Source organism: Microtus ochrogaster, chromosome 5, assembly GCF_000317375.1.
Source record: "Microtus ochrogaster isolate Prairie Vole_2 chromosome 5, MicOch1.0, whole genome shotgun sequence".
Classification (NCBI taxonomy): domain Eukaryota; kingdom Metazoa; phylum Chordata; class Mammalia; order Rodentia; family Cricetidae; genus Microtus; species Microtus ochrogaster.
In genome coordinates this window covers 59,343,117-59,360,650 of record NC_022012.1, presented here as the reverse complement: position 1 = coordinate 59,360,650, position 17,534 = coordinate 59,343,117, and the positions used below count along the sequence as shown (strand labels likewise).

At 41.8% G+C, this 17,534-nt stretch overlaps 1 protein-coding gene across 7 annotated transcripts in view; it reads left to right on the top strand.

Moving 5' to 3' along the window:
- Myo6 (myosin VI) overlaps positions 1 to 17,534 on the top strand; it is a 136,479-nt gene that overhangs the window by 41,991 nt on the left and 76,954 nt on the right. For all 7 annotated transcript variants that reach the window (XM_026779463.1, XM_026779462.1, XM_005347569.3 and 4 more), the window contains exons 2-3: positions 10,634 to 10,775; positions 14,581 to 14,650. In XM_026779463.1, coding sequence (XP_026635264.1) covers positions 10,659 to 10,775; positions 14,581 to 14,650 — 187 coding nt within the window. In that variant the 5' untranslated portion in view covers positions 10,634 to 10,658. The remainder of the gene's footprint in view (positions 1 to 10,633; positions 10,776 to 14,580; positions 14,651 to 17,534) is intronic.

Here is a 17,534-nt window from a genome sequence, read left to right as displayed (position 1 = left end):
AGCTTCCTGGTTTGTACTGGCGCAAACAGCACTGGCTCTTTCAAGAGGTCTGGCTATGGAGCACTTAAATGGGGTCTGTGAGCAGAGTGCTACAATTTGCTTAGTGGCAAGTTGTATTCCCTGGAACTGGGGTTTGGCTCCTAAAACTAGAATCTGTGTTTTTTTGCAAGAGCAGCAAATGTTCTTAGCTGTAAGCCATCTCCCTAATACCATTATTAGATATATTTAATACGATTAATGCTGTTATTGGTCAGAAGGTTTAATGTTTTAAGACTAGGTGAGATTTTTAAAGTGAAAAATGAGAGTGGATGGAAGAAAAGTCCCAAGAATTCAGTCTTAACGAGTTCTGACTTGAGCAGATCAGGAAGACCAGGAAGAGACGAACAGGTAAGGAATGAAGGAAGATTTTGGCCAAGGAACCCCCCCAGCAAGGAGTTGAAGTAGAGTAGGAATAAACCTGAAGGGTCAAGTAAGTGATAACCTGCTTCAAGGAGAGCAGTATTCGCTTGTCAGGTAATGCCTCAGATTCCAGAGCAAAACTTGACCCTATGATTAAGCGATCGTCATTGGTCATCTTGAGCGGTTGAAGTGTACATTGGACAGGAAGGGGTTTAAGAGAAGACGATGGGTGAGAGAATAGGGACAGTGGTATAGAAGTTTATGAAACAGCCCGATAGTAAGAAGAAAGGTTGACCATGTGATGTTGGACAAGAGGAAAGGAGGAGAGAGGAGGGAAAGGAGAAGGGAAAGCCTGAACTGACTGGTATGGACTGAGGCTTCCCTTTGTGACTGGGAGGTGGTGGGTCAAGTAGAGTGGAGGAAGAGATGGGCTCTTAGAAGATCTCTAAGAACGACTTGGCTCTAGTAATAGAACAGAAGTTTGAATATATGGCATACATCTACGTTAATGAGTATCTAGTGTTATGAGAGCTTGAGGAATATTTAATTATTTTTAAAGCAGAAAAATTGCAGTTTTAGACCTTGCTTAATATTGTTTCAATGGATGCTACATAGTGGGGTTAAAAATAAATCAAAGGGCCTCCGAAAAGAAATTTGAAAAGATAGTTTAAGTTTCTTGTTTTGTGTGGTATCTGAACATATTTGTGATATGACGTAGGACATACATGATACACATTTGTGTTACACATGTGTATATGTTGTATGTACTTTGGTTTTTGTGTAGACAGTAGGAGCCAGATTTCTCTTCTTCTAGGGGTAATACCCTTATCCAGGGCATCCTGCCCTGTGTCCTGCAGGGCAGAACACTGCACAAGAGGCCAGGTGAATGCAGCAGCCAGCTGGCTCTGCTGATGTTCTCCAGCTAGTCCCTTAGCTTTGGGCCACACCCTTCAGTCTGATCATGTTTTTATTGAATGTCTTACTGCAGTCATGCTGATGGTAAGCCTCTAAAAAAGCCCAAAGGACCAAGGAGACTCTCACACCTCACCTGATACCTCATTTTCTCTATGTCCATACTCTCTGCCTGACAGTGGGATATGTGCGTATTCAGGTGTGCTTGTGAGGTCCATATCATCATGCGTCACCTTTATTTTCTAATTAATTAATTAATTAATTAATCAGTGCTAAAATCTGTCACTGAGCCTGGGACTCTCAAGTTTGACAAGACTGACCAGCCAGCGAGTTTCAGAAATCTCCCTACTTTCCTCATCTCCCATCCCCAGAACTGGGGTTACACTTGTGAACCTCCACTCCAGGCTTTTCCATGGGTACTGGGAATCCAAACTGAGTTTATTCTTGAGCAGTGGGCACTTTGCCCTGTGAATTATTTTATTTTGGCCCTCTATAACATATTTTATAAAGCTTCATGTGTAATTCAGTACTCCCTTGGGTTACATGAGCTGATGAACAAGTGAAGAACCCGAGGGTGTTTTGGGAACTCCATTTTATAGCCAGAATGTTAGAAGCATCATCTATACAATCTAGGGCAAATGGCATCTCAAATGTTCATTCTGTGCCTTGTAACTCTAGGCAGGCAGAGTCAGAAGTGAATGGAACTCGTGGGTATCCAGCAGGCGTGCACTGCTGCAGAACTGATAGCCTTGTTGTCTGGTGGCGTGAGTCTTTTTTTGTTGTATGTGATGTAAGAACAAGGGTAAACACCGCCACCTGATGGAGTCAGTGAACCCAGAGGCAGAGTGACCACGGAAGAAAGGGCTTTATTGACAACAAGCTGGCTGGCTGTTGGAATATACAGGCTCTTGTCTTCCAGTGAGCATCTTGTCCTTTGCCCCAAGGGAGAATGTTTTGTAGGAAATTTTAAAGGAAGGTATGGGGGTTCCAGACAGGTGGGCTGCCTTAGTTGACCATTGTTTCTGAACAAGGCCTCTGGAGGACGAGCCCCAAACATCCCCTCTTGCTCACTTAGGTCAGTCACTGTGTTGGCAACAGAGGCTTGTGTCTGGTTGTGTTGGTGCCTCTGGCAGCACACTTCTGGGTGTAACCTTCTCTGATAACTTGGGGCCAGGTTCTGCTCAGGAAGAGAAGGTCTGTCTGTGTTCTCCTTGACTTCGGTGTGCTGTAAATCAATAAAAAGACAGGCATTAGCAAGCATTAACCCTCCAGAGGTAGGGTAGGCAGGAATGAGGAAATTATAAGGGTAACTCCTTATAATTGGAACTTGACATGAGGAGCTGTCGTGGGCTTTCCCAGGCAGTTTATTGTTTCTTGACACAGTACTTGTTGTGTATTTTTTATTGTTATAACTTAAACTAGGGAACAATGTTATATTACATAAAAAAATCTTTTTCAATATAGTGACATTAACCACTGATGCAGACAGGAAGCTCCCTTAAACGAAGCCATGTAGTACAATGACTAGGAGTCGGATTTGGGTCATTGTTAGCTATCAATTCGACAAATCTAGAATCATCTGGGAAGAGGAAGCCTCAACTGAAGAATTGATGCAATCAGACTGGCCCATGGGCAAGCCTGTGAGGCATTTTCTTAATTGCTAAGTGATGTTGGAAGAACTCTGACCACTGTGGACAGTGCCACCCCTTGGCAGGTTGTATGAGATGCTGGCTGAGAACTAGCCAGTCAACAAGCAGCATTCTTTGTGGTTTTGCTCTGTTTCTTCTTGAATGCCTGCCTTGACATCTCTCAATGATGGAGTGGGATCTGGCACTGTAAGTCAAACAAACCCTGTCCTCTCCAAGATGCATTTGATCAGAGGGTTTGATCACAGAAACAGAAAGCATACTAAGGACACATACTCAGTATTCAGTGGTCCTTTCTGCAAATCTTTCTTAGTTATCTCTGTTTGGACAAGTATCTAAACCTCCAAATCTCAATTTCTTATAAAAATGGCTAATAACTAACCTGGAAGAGATTTAATAGTTAAGTGAGATAAAACATTCACTTCACTTATATTGACTAGCATTCATAGCTCTGGAATGTACTTCTACCAGAGGAGAGAGGTAGTCGTCAATATTACCCAGCCACAAACCTTGTGACCTACAACAGTGACCTGCCTTCAAGATATACTGGTACAATAGTGGCATAAATGCTATGGGAGTACCCAACCACTTTTTTTAAAAAGTTGTTTTTATTGAGCTATATATTTTTTCCTGCTCCCCTCCCTTCCTCCCCACTCCTCTTTTGTCCTTCCCCATGATCCCCATGCTTCCAATTTTCTCAGGAGATCTTGTCTTTTTCTACTTCCTATGTAGATTAGATCCATGTATGTCTCTTTTAGGGTTCTCATTGTTGTCTAGGTTCTCTGGGATTGTGACTTGTTTCCTTTGCTTTATGTCTAAAAGTCACTTATGAGTGAGTACATATGATATTTGTCTTTCTGGGTCTGGGTTACCTCTCTCAATATGCTGTTTTCTAGATCCATCCATTTGCCTGCAAATTTCAAGATGTCATTATTTTTTTTTTTTGCTATGTAGTACTCCATTGTATAAATGTACTACATCTTTATCCATTCTTTAGTGGAAAGGCATTTAGGTTGTTTCCTGGTTCTGTCTATGACAAACAATGCTGATATGAACATAGTTGAGCACATATCCTTGTGGTATGACTGAGCATCCTTTAGGTATATACCCAAAAGTGATGTTGCTGGGGTCTTGAGGAAGGTTGTTTCCTAATTTTCCGAGAAATTGCCACACTGATATCCAAAGTGGCTGTACCAGCTTGCATTCCCACCAGCAATGAACGAGTGTTCCCTTTACCCCATGTCCTCTCCAGCATAAGCTGTCATCAGTATTTTTGATCTTGGTCATTCTTACAGGTGTAAGACGGAATCTCACAGTTGTTTTGATTTGCATTTCTCTGATGGCTAAGGATGTTGACATTTCCTTAATGTCTTAAGTGTCTTTCAGCCATTTTAGATTCCTCTGTTGTGAGTTCTCTATTTAGGTCTATACCTCATTGTTTTATTGGGTTATTTGTTCTTTTGATGTCCAATTTCTTGAGTTCTTTATATATTTTAGAGATCAGTCCTCTGTCTGATGTGGGATTGGTGAAGATCTTTTCCCATTTTGTAGGCTGCTGTATTGTTTTGTTGACCATGTCCTTTGCTTTACAGAGGCTTCTCAGTTTCAGGAGGTCCCATTTCTTAGTTATTTCTCTCAGTGTCTGTGCTGCTGGGGTTATATTTAGGAAGTGGTCTCCTGTGCCAATGTGTTCAAGTGTACTTCCCACTTTCTCTTCTATGAGGTTCAGTGTGGTAACCAATCACTTTTAGATTAGATCTAAGGCACAATCTATGAGACTAAATTTATATCTGAAACTGCTAAAGTGACCAAGGACCTTGAGACTAGGTAGGTCGTAGGCCTAGGGGAGAACATAATATTATCCTGCTAAAGGAACATAGCAATAAAACGGCTCCTAATGACAGATTGCTATAACCTTCATCAGAGAACCTTCTTGCAGTAAATGGGAATTACTAGAGACCCCCATCTGAACAATGTGCAGAGGTGGAGAGACTCTGGAGCACTCAGCTGTAAATGGGATGTCTTCAGCAAATACCTGCTGTTGGGGCTCTGGGGTCAATTCAGAAGAGGAGGCAGAAGCCTTGTAAGAGTTAGAGGTAGTGAATGATTTCAAGGAAATAGTGTCTTCCACATACAGCAGGACTAATGCTCATATAAACGTATACAGTGCCTGGGCCAGCACCCACAAAACCTGCACAGGTTCAAGAACTAAAAGGCAGAAGTGGATACAGAATCCTTCCCCATCGAAGAAACTATTTGCAATTGATACTTGGTAGGAGAGGGAAAAGCACATGTTTTTCTAATGGAGTGTACTGGGTACATCAGCCCTACTCCAAGGCAGGCCCCATGGCCAGGAGTAGCTGGCCAACACAAAACACATTCCCTCTCTCTCCTCTCTCTGGTGTGTGTGTGTGTGTGTGTGTGTGTGTGTGTGTGTGTGTGAACTTTTTCTTTTGTTTTGGCATTTTCTTCATACTGTTTTTATTGCAATAGAGGGTGTAAAAGAGCATGAAGTTGGGAGGCTAGGGAAGTAGGGAGGGTCTAGGAGGAGTTGAGGGACAGGGAAAGTGTGTCTGAAAGAGTCAAAAGAGTGTCCAAAGTGTCTTACTGTAATGTCTAGGATGTGGTGCAGGGTTATTGATGCATATGACTTGGTTTTCTCTAGTTAGCTAGATGCCAGTTGTGAGGAAAAAGTTGTTTTATTTCCTGTTTTTATCTGCTGTGTGCATGCAAACCCATACTCACACCCAACTTAGTAGAGTTGAAAAGCATCTTAATCTTATGAGTTATGAGAGAACTTGGTTGCTGTCTGACTTCAAGCCTGTTCTGTGGAGCAATTCATGCAGGAGTTTATATCTAAAATATGACTTGTGATCTTGTCTTTGAAAATCTGTAAGAAAAATCCAATAACCAATGTTAATAATTCAGGTTGTATAGTATTTGTAGTGATTTTTCAAATAGTGTCAGGTAGTCTTGGTCAGAGCTCTATGCATGAAGTGGTCATAGACTTAACTTTAGACATTGGGTGATGCTCTGCAGGGTCTCAGTGGTCAGTCACCTGGACCAATATCTACCACTGCCAGCAGAACTGCACGAAGACTGTTGTAGATCTTTCTCTCTTTTTATGTCTCACACTGAAAAACAGTTGGCCTCTGTATTTTCCATCATAACCTAATACTCATACATGTTTATGAAAAATATGAATAAATGAGTAAAAATTCAAATTCTTCATTCAATTGATATCATTTTTGGAGCTTGTTAAATCTTGAGATGTTTTCTTATTTTTTGTCCTTATCTGGATTTAATAGTGTTTTCTATCTATGATTTTTATTTTTTAGCAAATCAATGTGTTTATAGTAACTGCCATCATTAATTTATTAATTTATGATTCCATATTATTATAATAAAAAACCCATATTTTTCTGTAACTAACTGAAGAAAAATAACCTGAAAATACTTTTTCTAAAGGTGTTTTCAGAGGCAGTTTAGTAAGAAAGGGAATCTTGCTTAAATGAATTAAGGAATTTTAGTGTACAAATAATCGCTTGTGGGACAGAAATACCTGGTGGAAGACAACATTGGGTATATGCAACCCACACCAGCTGTGGCCAACTGTTAGCCAGTGCCCAGTTTTCTCACGGTATCTGGGCACCAGGAAGCTAATAGCCCTGGGGTACACTGATACAGGTGAGAAGCAGCCAGTGGGCAGCTTTGTACCAAAGGTGTGTGCCAGGGGCTACCAGATAAAGAGTAATCTCTTCAAATTGCAAATTTGATACATCTGTCTTCTCTTCCCACTGCCCCCACCAAGGTCGGCTGCCGCTCTGGTGCACCCTCTTGGTTATCTTTCCTGTCCCTAGTCACTTTCAGCTAGCGATTCCCTGAGGCCAGACATTGTCCTCCTTGTTCACTGTTCTAGTCTGAGCACCTAGCTGTCTGTGACACTAATAAAAAGAAACAGGAAAAATGAAGTGTAAGCAGGCCTAGGGGTTTCTGTTTGTTCTGCTTAATTTGTCTTTCTTCCTTTTTAGTTATTTGGTTCTTTCAGTTCAGCCTTAAAATACGGGTAGCTGCTGCTTAATGTGTAATGACTAGCTAAGAAAACACAAGACGTTGTTATGCCTCCCAGCTCGGCTCTTGGGGAACATTTTGAAGGCACTGGTGCATGCGGGTAGTGGCTCACATTTTGTAGCATGAATCTACTCATTTTGCACCTGGCACATGGACACTGCTGGAGTCATCACTAGTCCAGAGGAAGACGAATGTGGATGTGTTCTTGTTTCTCATTCCTAATGTACAGCAAGTTGTTTCCTAGGGAGTCTGCAGGTGATGCCTTATTTGTCTTTCAACGGAGAAAGGCCACTGTAGCTCCTTCCCGCTTCTGGGCATTGCTTATAGTGTTCCTGGCTTGCTTACTTAACAGATAGAAAGGAAAGCAGCCTGGGGACCCAGCTGAGTGGAGGATTTGCCTAGGCAGTGTGAGGTTCTGGGTTTGATCCCAGCATGGTCTTCATAACTCCACAGTTTTCAGTTACTAGTGGGGTCTTCCAGCAGTGACTTTGGGGATGCTGATAGCTTTCGACTTCTGCAATGAATCCCAGCAAAGCTCAGTGATGTCTTTTTCTGCTCAGTATTTCTGCAGCCAGCCTTCCATGGAGCTCAAGGCATCGAGTGTGGTAGCCCTGGGAACCGAGTCTGCCCTTTAATGGCTCACCTTGTAGAGTCTTTGTTTGTTTATTTATTTTATTTTATTGAGAAAGGTCTTGTTACATAGCTCAGACTGGATGTGAGCTTGTAGCAATTGTCCCGCCTCAGCCCCTGAGTGCTGGGATTGTAGCTGTGAGCCACCTTGCATGGCGTACAATGCCTTGAGGTACTCTGCATATGTGGACATGCTTAGTAAGAATGAGGGTTGACCGGAAGGGTTTCCTGAAAGAGTTTCTCTTACACCTCTTTATTTATTCATTTAATGCGTATGTAGTCTATCTGTGCATGCACATACATGTGCCACGGCCTGCACGTGGAGGTCAGAGGACAATTTCAGAACCCGGGTCTCACCTTCTTCCACAGTGTGGGTTGTGAGTGTTGAACTGTGATTGTCACCTTTGGTAGCAAGCACCTTTACTTACTGCGCCGTCTCAACAGCCCTGACAGATTTTTCTGAGAATTACGTCATTGTAGATTTAGGGCTGTGCTGAAGAAGCAAGCTTAGATGTGTGCCTTGAACTTTGCCCACTTCATTGAAAAGTTGCATTTCATGGTTTAAATTGAGAAACCGATTGGATAATTTGATTTTCCTTTTTTTTTTTGGGATGGGGGGGTTGTGCTTTGCTGTATGAGGTTGACATTTTCAGAATTTTTAAAAGGATAATTGTCCCCTAAACTATCATTGCTGTCCATTTCTCTTTGTGTATAGAAGATTGCCATCAAATTATTAGTGGTTTCAATGGAAGGATGAGGGGGGGGGGCAGGGAGAGGTGTGACTAGGATCTATTAGAGCGGTGATCTCAGTTTTATGTCACTTAATCTCCACAGCAATTCTGTAAGGTAAGTGAGACTATCCCACCACTGAGATAAAGGCAAAGATACGATCAGGGAGTCAACCTGCTCAGAGCAGTCAGTGGTGGGGCAGAGTTTCAAGCCTCGGTTTTAAGAGAATCCAACTTGCTCTAGTCTGTTCTCTCTGCTTACTCCTCAGGACGGTGTGCGCAGTTCATTCATGCACCAGGGACTGTCAGTTGTGTATATCATGCTAGGCCTTAGGAGCAAGCAGGAAATAAGGGGTCTGTGCCCCGATGGATAACAGTGGCACAATGGGATGTGTGTTTTAGCGGGATTAGTGCTGATCTGAAGATCGGCAAGAGTAGAAGCAGGTGTGTAAGCCACTGCGGAAGCCTTGGATTGAGATAGCAGAGGAGACTCAGAAGAGTGGGTGGGTATGAGGTGGCTCTGCAGGGAGAGCTGGTGAAGTTAATTAAAGGGTGATGAGAGTTCGGAAGGAGCCGGAAGAGTTGAGGGTGACTCCAGGTGGGATTTGAACTGAGTGATGCTGCCTTTACTAAGTGCAGGGCAGAACAAGGCGGGGTGCAGACCAGTAATAATGATGACAATGTGTCTGTTCGTTGTGTTAGGTTCCAGCAGGCAGGTAAACACCTGGGAATTTCATGGGGATCTGGGATGATGAGAGAAGCTTGAGTATCCCTCACACACAGATGGCACGTGAAGCCGTGAGAGTGGCTGCCATTATAGGGAAAGCAGGCATGTATATGCAGCAGAGGAAGCCTAAAGCAGAGGTACCGGTTTACTGTCTGTGGAGAATCTTTGTTTCATTTGTTAACTTAGAGTTACATGTAAATATAGGAGCTGCATAGAGAAGGTAGCTCATTCTGCAACCACTGCATAGGAAAGATTAGCCACCAAACACGCTGCAAGATGGCAGCATATGAGCCGTTTTCAACGGAACTGTGTGTCTCTGTGTGGCTCCTGTGAGGGACTGCATCTCCAAGTCCTGAGGTCATGGGATCTTCAGTGGAGTTCCTAGGCGTGCATAACAAACAGTATGTTCCATAGATCGCCTGCTCTTTAAGTACAGGTGCGTAGTGGAAGAATTAGGTTCCCATTGAGATACGGAAAGTAGGGATATCTAGGTTCAACTTGCTGGCAGATTGAATCACACATTAGTCCTATAGCATAGGAGCTCCTTTAAAAAAAGCATTCTGGATAGCTTGTGCCCCTTTGGTTGCTCAGTAGACAGAATTGTAAATGTTAACGTTTCAGAATGCCAAGCGTGAAAGCCTGATAGGGACAGTTGAAAATGGGATGTCTTCAGTGGGCACTACCTAGATACCATTCAAATGCGAGACAACAGGTAAACAGTTCATTGTTCAGTAGACCCACACGGCAATATGGTTGACTGGGCTGCATATAGAAATGCTTTGAAATGAAGAAAGCCAGACACCAAAGAATGTAGACGGTATGATCTCATTTATATGAAGTTCAAGAACAGGCAAAAACTGAGGACAGCGGAGATGGCAGGGAGGCGTGGGAACCGGTAGAGATGCTCTGTGAACCGAGGAGGGTGCTTCTTAGATGGGGCATTCATCTGTCCAAATTCATTAACGTGCGTATTTAGATTTGTTCACTTCACTGTGAGCTTCAAATTAACAGCAAGGTAGGAAAATGGGAAGATATGCTGAGCAGTTGTGTGGGAATGAGCCTGCCGAGTACATGCCTGCTGTCTCAGACTCAGGGAGCCCATAGGAAAGACCCCCCCCAACCCAGCCCCGCAACCCTTCAGGACTAAAATGAGTCCGTTTTACACTCTGTTAACTTTGCACCATATATGTCTATTCTTACAAGATGAATGAGCCACTCAGATTCCTTGAGGTAGAATTCTAAATTGTCTTCAGATGAAAGGTAGGAACTGTGAGCATTTCCATCCCGAAGTGTACTCCAGTATACTCACGGCGGAAGCAGGCACGTTACAGGAATTCCTGAGGGTGGAGCAGCCTCTGCCTTTGTTATCTAAGGTAGACAGACAGCAAGAGGTAGCAGGATGCAGAGAAGAGGGAGCAGGCGTTTTTTATGACTTGAGATTTATTTACATGGGTAAAGGAGAAACAATTTGAAGACATCTCCACAGTTATTCATGTTGCTTTATTTGTTCCTCTGAACAGGAGATAGTGGAGAACCTCCTTCAAAATGGAAGATGGAAAGCCCGTTTGGGCTCCCCACCCCACAGATGGATTTCAGATGGGCAACATTGTGGATATTGGCCCTGACAGCCTAACTATTGAACCCTTGAACCAAAAAGGCAAGGTGAGTGTCTCATAGAGATTTTGAAATGTGATCTCTTTCAGATACAGCTGTGTATATATATATATATATATGTGTACACACACACACACACACACACACACACACACACATAAATTCTTCCCCATGAAAGGTGAAAATGAAGTCGACATTCCTGCTATAGTGGCGGAAACAAATGCCCGACAATGCCATCGAAGTTTTGGGCTGACTTCCTTGTTTAGCTGGGAAGTGCGCACTATGAGGGAGTGGGATCCTGTGATTCAGAACCAACACTCTTAGTTGTGTGAGAGAATGCACTCAGTGGCAGCATCTTTATCCCATATGCCAGACTGTTATGATCACTGGTATGGCTGTGATGGAGTCGGTGTTTTACCAAGTAAACGTGGACGATGTTGGTGCTGCTCTGAGGTCACGCTCTACTTGGAGCTTCAGCTTTGTCATCTCCTTTTCCATTTCATTTACATAAACTTATATAATGTGGGATTTGGATAAATATCTTTCTATTAAGGAAAGATATTTGACTCTTAAACCTCCCATATATTGTTATTTTTATGATAGTAGTGTAAAATATACTTTAATTCTGTACATATATTATTTACTTCCTTTTGTAAAGTCTTAGACATAGACTAGTCAAGATTCCTAAGTGGACCTTGGGGGAGAGTGACCAGGAGTTTTGATTTGCTTACAGCCAGAGCCCCCAAGTATAGACATGTGTGTTTCAGTCTTTTGATTTGCTTACAGCCAGAGCCCCCAGTATAGACATGTGTGTTTCAGTCTTTTGATTTGCTTACAGCCAGAGCCCCCAGTATAGACATGTGTGTTTCAGTCTTTTGATTTGCTTACAGCCAGAGCCCCCAGTATAGACATGTGTGTTTCAGTCTTTTGGACCATAGTCTCACAGTTCTAAGTTTAACAAATAATCCTACTAAACATTTTTTCTTCTGACTAAATATGCTGATATAATTTCTGTTTACTTCAAGCTCTGCAAATATCCATGAATAATTTATGTTCTACCGCTACATGGTTAGCTAAGGCCATATGACTGCCATCCTTCTGGGAACCCTAGAAAAACAAGGTGGATCTCTCATGAGGTCTCTTCAGCGAGAGGACTGTTCTGTTACTGTAAACAACCCAGGAACCAGAATGCCTAATATATATTGTGCCATGTTAGTGGAGGCCAATTAAAGATGCCTTCAGGAAAGGAAAGATAAAGTGTTCTCGTTTTCCCTCATTAGCAGTACCTGTGTGTGCTGTCGGCCACACTGCCTTTTTAAAAAGTGGCTTTTTAAACGTTCACATACAATAAATTTTGATAGCCTTTGCCTTTTGCTTAACGTGTTTCATAAGCTCAGTAAGCTAAAGGCCAGAAGTGAGGGCTGTACGTCCCGAGTCTGTTCCGCTGAGGTTTGTCACCTCTGTAGGTGACAGAGTAATTCAGCTCAAGAATAAAAGAAACTTGATTTAAGGGGATGGGCTTTTGTAAAATATTTTATATATTTCAGAGTGTTTGAACTATGTCATGTTAGTGTTCCTAAGGTATATATATATATATATCCAATAGAAGTGCAGTTTAATTCAGTCATGTCATTTTGGGGGCATTTGTTTATTTGTTGTGTGTGTGTTTGTGTGCACATGTGCATATGTACATGTGAAAGTCAGAGACTAACTTGATAGTATTGGTTCTCTCCTTCCATCCATCAAGATCTCAATCTTCATGGCTGAGTCATCTTGCCAGCCTGGAGGCTTAGTTTAAATTACGGAATCACATAAATTTTATAGATCTACAAATATTCCTATGAACTAAAGTCTAAATTTTCTAAAAAATATTATGGAGGCTTAAGCCACTACCTTTACAGAAAGTTATTTTTAGTGTGTGTGTGTTGTTGTGCACAATCTTTTGAGTAGAGATCAGAGGACAACCTGCAGGAAGTGGTCTCTTTCATTACATGGGTCCTAGGAGGTTAAGCTCAGGTCCCCAGGCTTAATGGCAGGTGCCATTATCTACTGAGCCATCTTGCTGGGCCCTGGTTTTCTTCTGATAATGGAAAAACTTCCCTAACATAAAAATAAAAACTTTTTGATGAAATTTTTTTAAATGAGATATTTTGTTTTATTGAAAGTAGAGAAAATAGAGGCTAATTGTTAATTTGGGGGTCTGAAGGAAGAGGGAGAGAGACTTCTGGACTGGTCTTAGCTTGCCGTTAACCTTCTTATTTAAGGAGCTCAGTTGCTCCTCCCCTGCAGCATTCATTTCTCATGTGGAGTCTTTTTCATTGGCTATAGTTCCTGCCAGGTTAGGACCATGCCCTTTGTTGCCTTGGCTGCTGCAAGTGTATATACAGTTCTGTGGTATTAGCAGCTATTGCAGAACGGATTTTCCTACAGAACCATTGCTATGAATTGATTGTTTTATGCTGTCTTCTACATACTGTTCACTAGTTCATACTGATCCAAGTTCACTTTTGAAAGAATAGCCTCCAAACCATCTAAATTTATAACATTGAGAACATATGCATTAGATTGCAAAGAATTAGCTTTCTGAGTGTTGAGTTTAACAGTATTCTAAGTTGGGTATGACGACGTTGTTGTTGTTTTGTGTTCGTGGCACTAGAGATTGCATTCAGAGCATCGCATATTTTACCCAAGAGCTTTCTTTACCACTGAGCAATCCCCGCACCACCAACTTAGTTTTACCTTTAAATTGGACTCGTCTGTGAAGCCTGAATTTTACTTCATAAACTATGATCACCTTATTGTATACAGTATCCTTGCACACAGAGAGTTTAAAACTTTTCTGTTTTGGTACTGGAGATCAGGTCTGGGTCTTTGCCCATGCTGAGCATAAACGCTACCACTGAGCTAACCCTTTAGCCCTGCAGATGCCGATATTATTGTAAAAGAACCAGGCCATTTTTTTTGAAGAGTTTAATTTGGTACAGTTGGAAATGTCAACTGGAAGAGTTAATTGTAATTATTTAGAGGTATAAATTTATAAATAACTGTTAAGATAGCATGGATTAAAATTTAATTCTCTTTAGATGTAATTTGAGACCATTTGTTCTCTGTTACAAGATGCTATCTTAATTCTGCAGTGTCTCACATAGCATTTTAAGTGATGAAAGAATGCAAGTTTCTTTTTGGGTTAATTTTTTGTTGAGACAGAATCTTAGCTTTGCCTGGCTTTAATCATTATGTTGTCAAGCGTGACCTTGAATTCCTGATTCCCCCTCCTTGCACCTCACAAGTGCTAGGATTTCAGGCATGTGCCACCACACCCAGTTTTTTGTGGGTCCTTTTAATTATATGGATCAGATATTCTTATATTCTTGACATATTTTTATGTAGGAATTCATATCAAATATATTTCTCAAATAACAGTAGTAGTAGTTTGTTTATGCTATATGTAAATGATTATGAATGTTTCTGTTTCAAAACAATAAAATTGTTTATATGCAAACATTAAAGTGCTTTTGATTTTTGATAACTAGCATGCCTCTAAGCAGAAATTTAGGATTGGTGTCTTTGTTACTTTGTTAGGATTAGTGTGTCTGTTATTTTGTCTCCCTGTGGGTGTGAGAACCTGGGATACTTACTTGGTAATTGCTATTGTTGATTCATGTCTACAGTGGTAGTGGACACAGTTTTTGGTGGAAGTTATTGTCTTTTGAAAGAGTGCTTAGTTAAGTAGTAGAGTCTGTGTTAGACTCTAATAGAGAATGTATCGTTGCTATCATTACAACATATGCAACCAGTTGAACGCCTTGTCTTTTTTACTATCTACATTTACAATTTTTTGTTTGTTTGCTAGACATTTTTGGCTCCTATAAACCAAGTGTTCCCTGCAGAAGAGGACAGTAAAAAAGATGTGGAAGATAACTGTAAGTATGAATTTCAAAGTTACTTCTTCATCCATAGAAGTATCTGCTTCCAGAAAGTCAGTTAGTGGTTATGTTACTAGTACAGGAGACTAGGTCAGAGTACATAGGCTTGATAAGAGCCCCTGGGGGCTTGGAAGGCCTAAGTTCATTCCTGATCCCATGTGCAGTCTGTGAGGGTCTCTTGAGTGTCTCCTATTGCCGTTTCAGTTGTGTGGAAAGGGTGATGACGCAGTGTGAGGTTCTAACTGAAGGCTCATCTTAGTTGTCTCTAAAGTTATTCCAAACCTGGTAGTGGGGGATGAATTCATACTAATTTGGAAGCTGACAGCAAGAGTCATTTAATATCACTCTTTGGATATGGCAAACCACTATTAAACAAGACAAACAACATTGCTGAATAATTAAGAGTTAAAACGTTTATCTAAGAGCATTATGTTAGGGCTGGAGAGATGGCTCAGTGGTTAAGAGCATTGCCTGCTCTTCCAAAGGTCCTGAGTTCAATTCCTGGCAACCACATAGTGGCTCACAACCATCTGTAATGAGGTCTGGTGCCCTCTTCTGGCCTGCAGACATGCACACAGACAGAATATCGTATACATAATAAATAAATAAATAAATAAATATTACAAAAAAAGAGCATTATGTTAAAACATAGTATTGATTTGCTTTATAGAGACCTTAAAATACTTGGTGAAAACTTCTTTATTCATTGAACAGGGCATATTTATTTTCTATTTCAACAGTCAGAGATAATCACATTTTAGTTGTTTTGGATCTTCATCACTGTAACAAAATATCTGACTTAATTTGAAAGGAGCAGGGAGGCCTGTTTGGTTTCTAGATTGGGAGGTTTCTGTCTCTGGTTATTTGACACCTCCATTTGTGCCTTTGGTGAGCAGTGCATTATGGCAGGAAGTCACTTCACTGAAGCCAGGAAGCAAAGAGAGCTAAGAAAATTCCCTGTCCCCATCATTCCTTTAAGGCACACCCCAGTGCCAGCCTCACCTCTTAAAGTTCCCATCATCTTCCAACAGCTCCAACTGAAGCTCCAGGCCTTAACAGAGGTGTCTTCGGAGAACATTCTAGATCAAAACTGCAGTGGGGGCAAGTGTGGTGTATGAGGATCATTTCTAGTTACCATGGATTTTCTTAAAAGTATCTGACTTAGTAGTCTCCAGAAAAGAGGACAAGAGAAAAAATACAGGTTTATTCTTACTGTTTTTCACTGGCGTTTAAAATTGAGTAAGCCTGAAAGACCACATATATAGATACAGGTGTTGTGAATAGTGCTGGTGTTGGGGGCACTGTGGGCTGATGGGGAGACCATCATGGGTTCTTATTCTGACTTCAGCTTGCAAGCTGATGTGCCTACAGGCCACGTTGCTCCTCTTTTGGGAAGTTCATATGCAATGTAGAAGTAGTTATGTACATTGTGTGCTTAGAGGGGATGCATTCGGACCAGTGACATGGCTCAGCTGGTAAAGGTGCCTTCAATGCAAGCTTGGCATCCTGAATTCCATTTCCCTGGTCCATGTACAGGTGGATGCTGAGAACAGCTCCACAGAGTTGTCCTCGGACCCACTCAGTTCCATGCCATGCATGCCCCATCACTAAATGTACATGCACTAAAATAAATGTTCTTCGAGGTGTGGTGGGGCTCACCTTTAGTCATAGCTCTTGGGAAGTGGGAACAGGCAGATCTCTGTGAGTTCAAGGCCAGCCTGGTCTCAGGCCAGTCAGAGATGCATAGTGAGACCCTGTTTAAAAAAAAATATTGTTGTTCTTTTGACTATAGTTAAATCTCTAAATACCTAGACATTAAAAGTAAGCAGTCCATATAAAGTATTGTAAATAGCCAAGCTAAGTAACTATAGGGCTGGCTACCAGAAGGGGGTGGGATGAAAGTAGGTGTTTCTGGGACCCTTGTGAACACTTCTAGGGAGGTGGTTGAAACTTAACCATTCCCACTTTGACACACGGCAGATTTTTTTCCCCATGAAAATGGAATAGCCTGATCAGTGTGACGGAAGGTCCTTCTGCCTTTGACAGATATCGTGCCAGTTAGGAGTTTATTTGGCTGGATGAACAGATATCTTTGAGAAGGCAGGTGGGGAGTAAGGACTGGGGTGAGGAGAATAGTTAGCAGCCATCCACATGTCAGTATCGGGTTACATGGCTGGCTTTGACCGGGTCTGAATGCTGTGCTATCATTGATTCTCCCTTAGAGGGAGCAGATGCTAGTGTGTAGGCAGGTGTTCAGAGGAAAGTGAGATGTGGGGAGAGGCTCAGCAGAATGCTGAATAGAGAAGCAGCAACATGTAGATCGGGCTTGTAGGGAATGAGGGTGGGAGAAGAGCAGGAATGAAGGCAGAGCCCTTCCGATCCTTCCTCAGTTCAAAGGAAAGTTACAACTCAACTGTGAAGAGCCCCATCCTACTGCTCACTCTGCTTTCGGGGGCATCAGAAGGCAATGAGGCCCTTAGAAAGTGAGCTGACTTCATTGTCTAAGTGCAGAAACATGGCTGTTCTTTGCCAGGAAGGTCTAGCAAGAGGCTCTTGTAGGCACTGTTGACTTGTATACTGGGGATACAGGTACTGAACATGTGCTATGTCTTAAGTGAGGACCTGTAAAACAAGTGAAGTCTGCAGCGTCTCGCCCTCAAGTACTTGGCTTAGTAACTGAAACCAGAAGTATAAAATTATCATCCTAATCCTGACAGATTAGGGAAGAAGAGACTAGCTCTGGAGGTGGTGAGGCTGGAGAAGTATCATTTTGAGATAGGTCTGTATCTATCTCAAAGTATCATTTTGAGAAGTGACTTTAAAGGAAATATATATATATATATATATATATATATATGATAGATAGATAGATAGATAGATA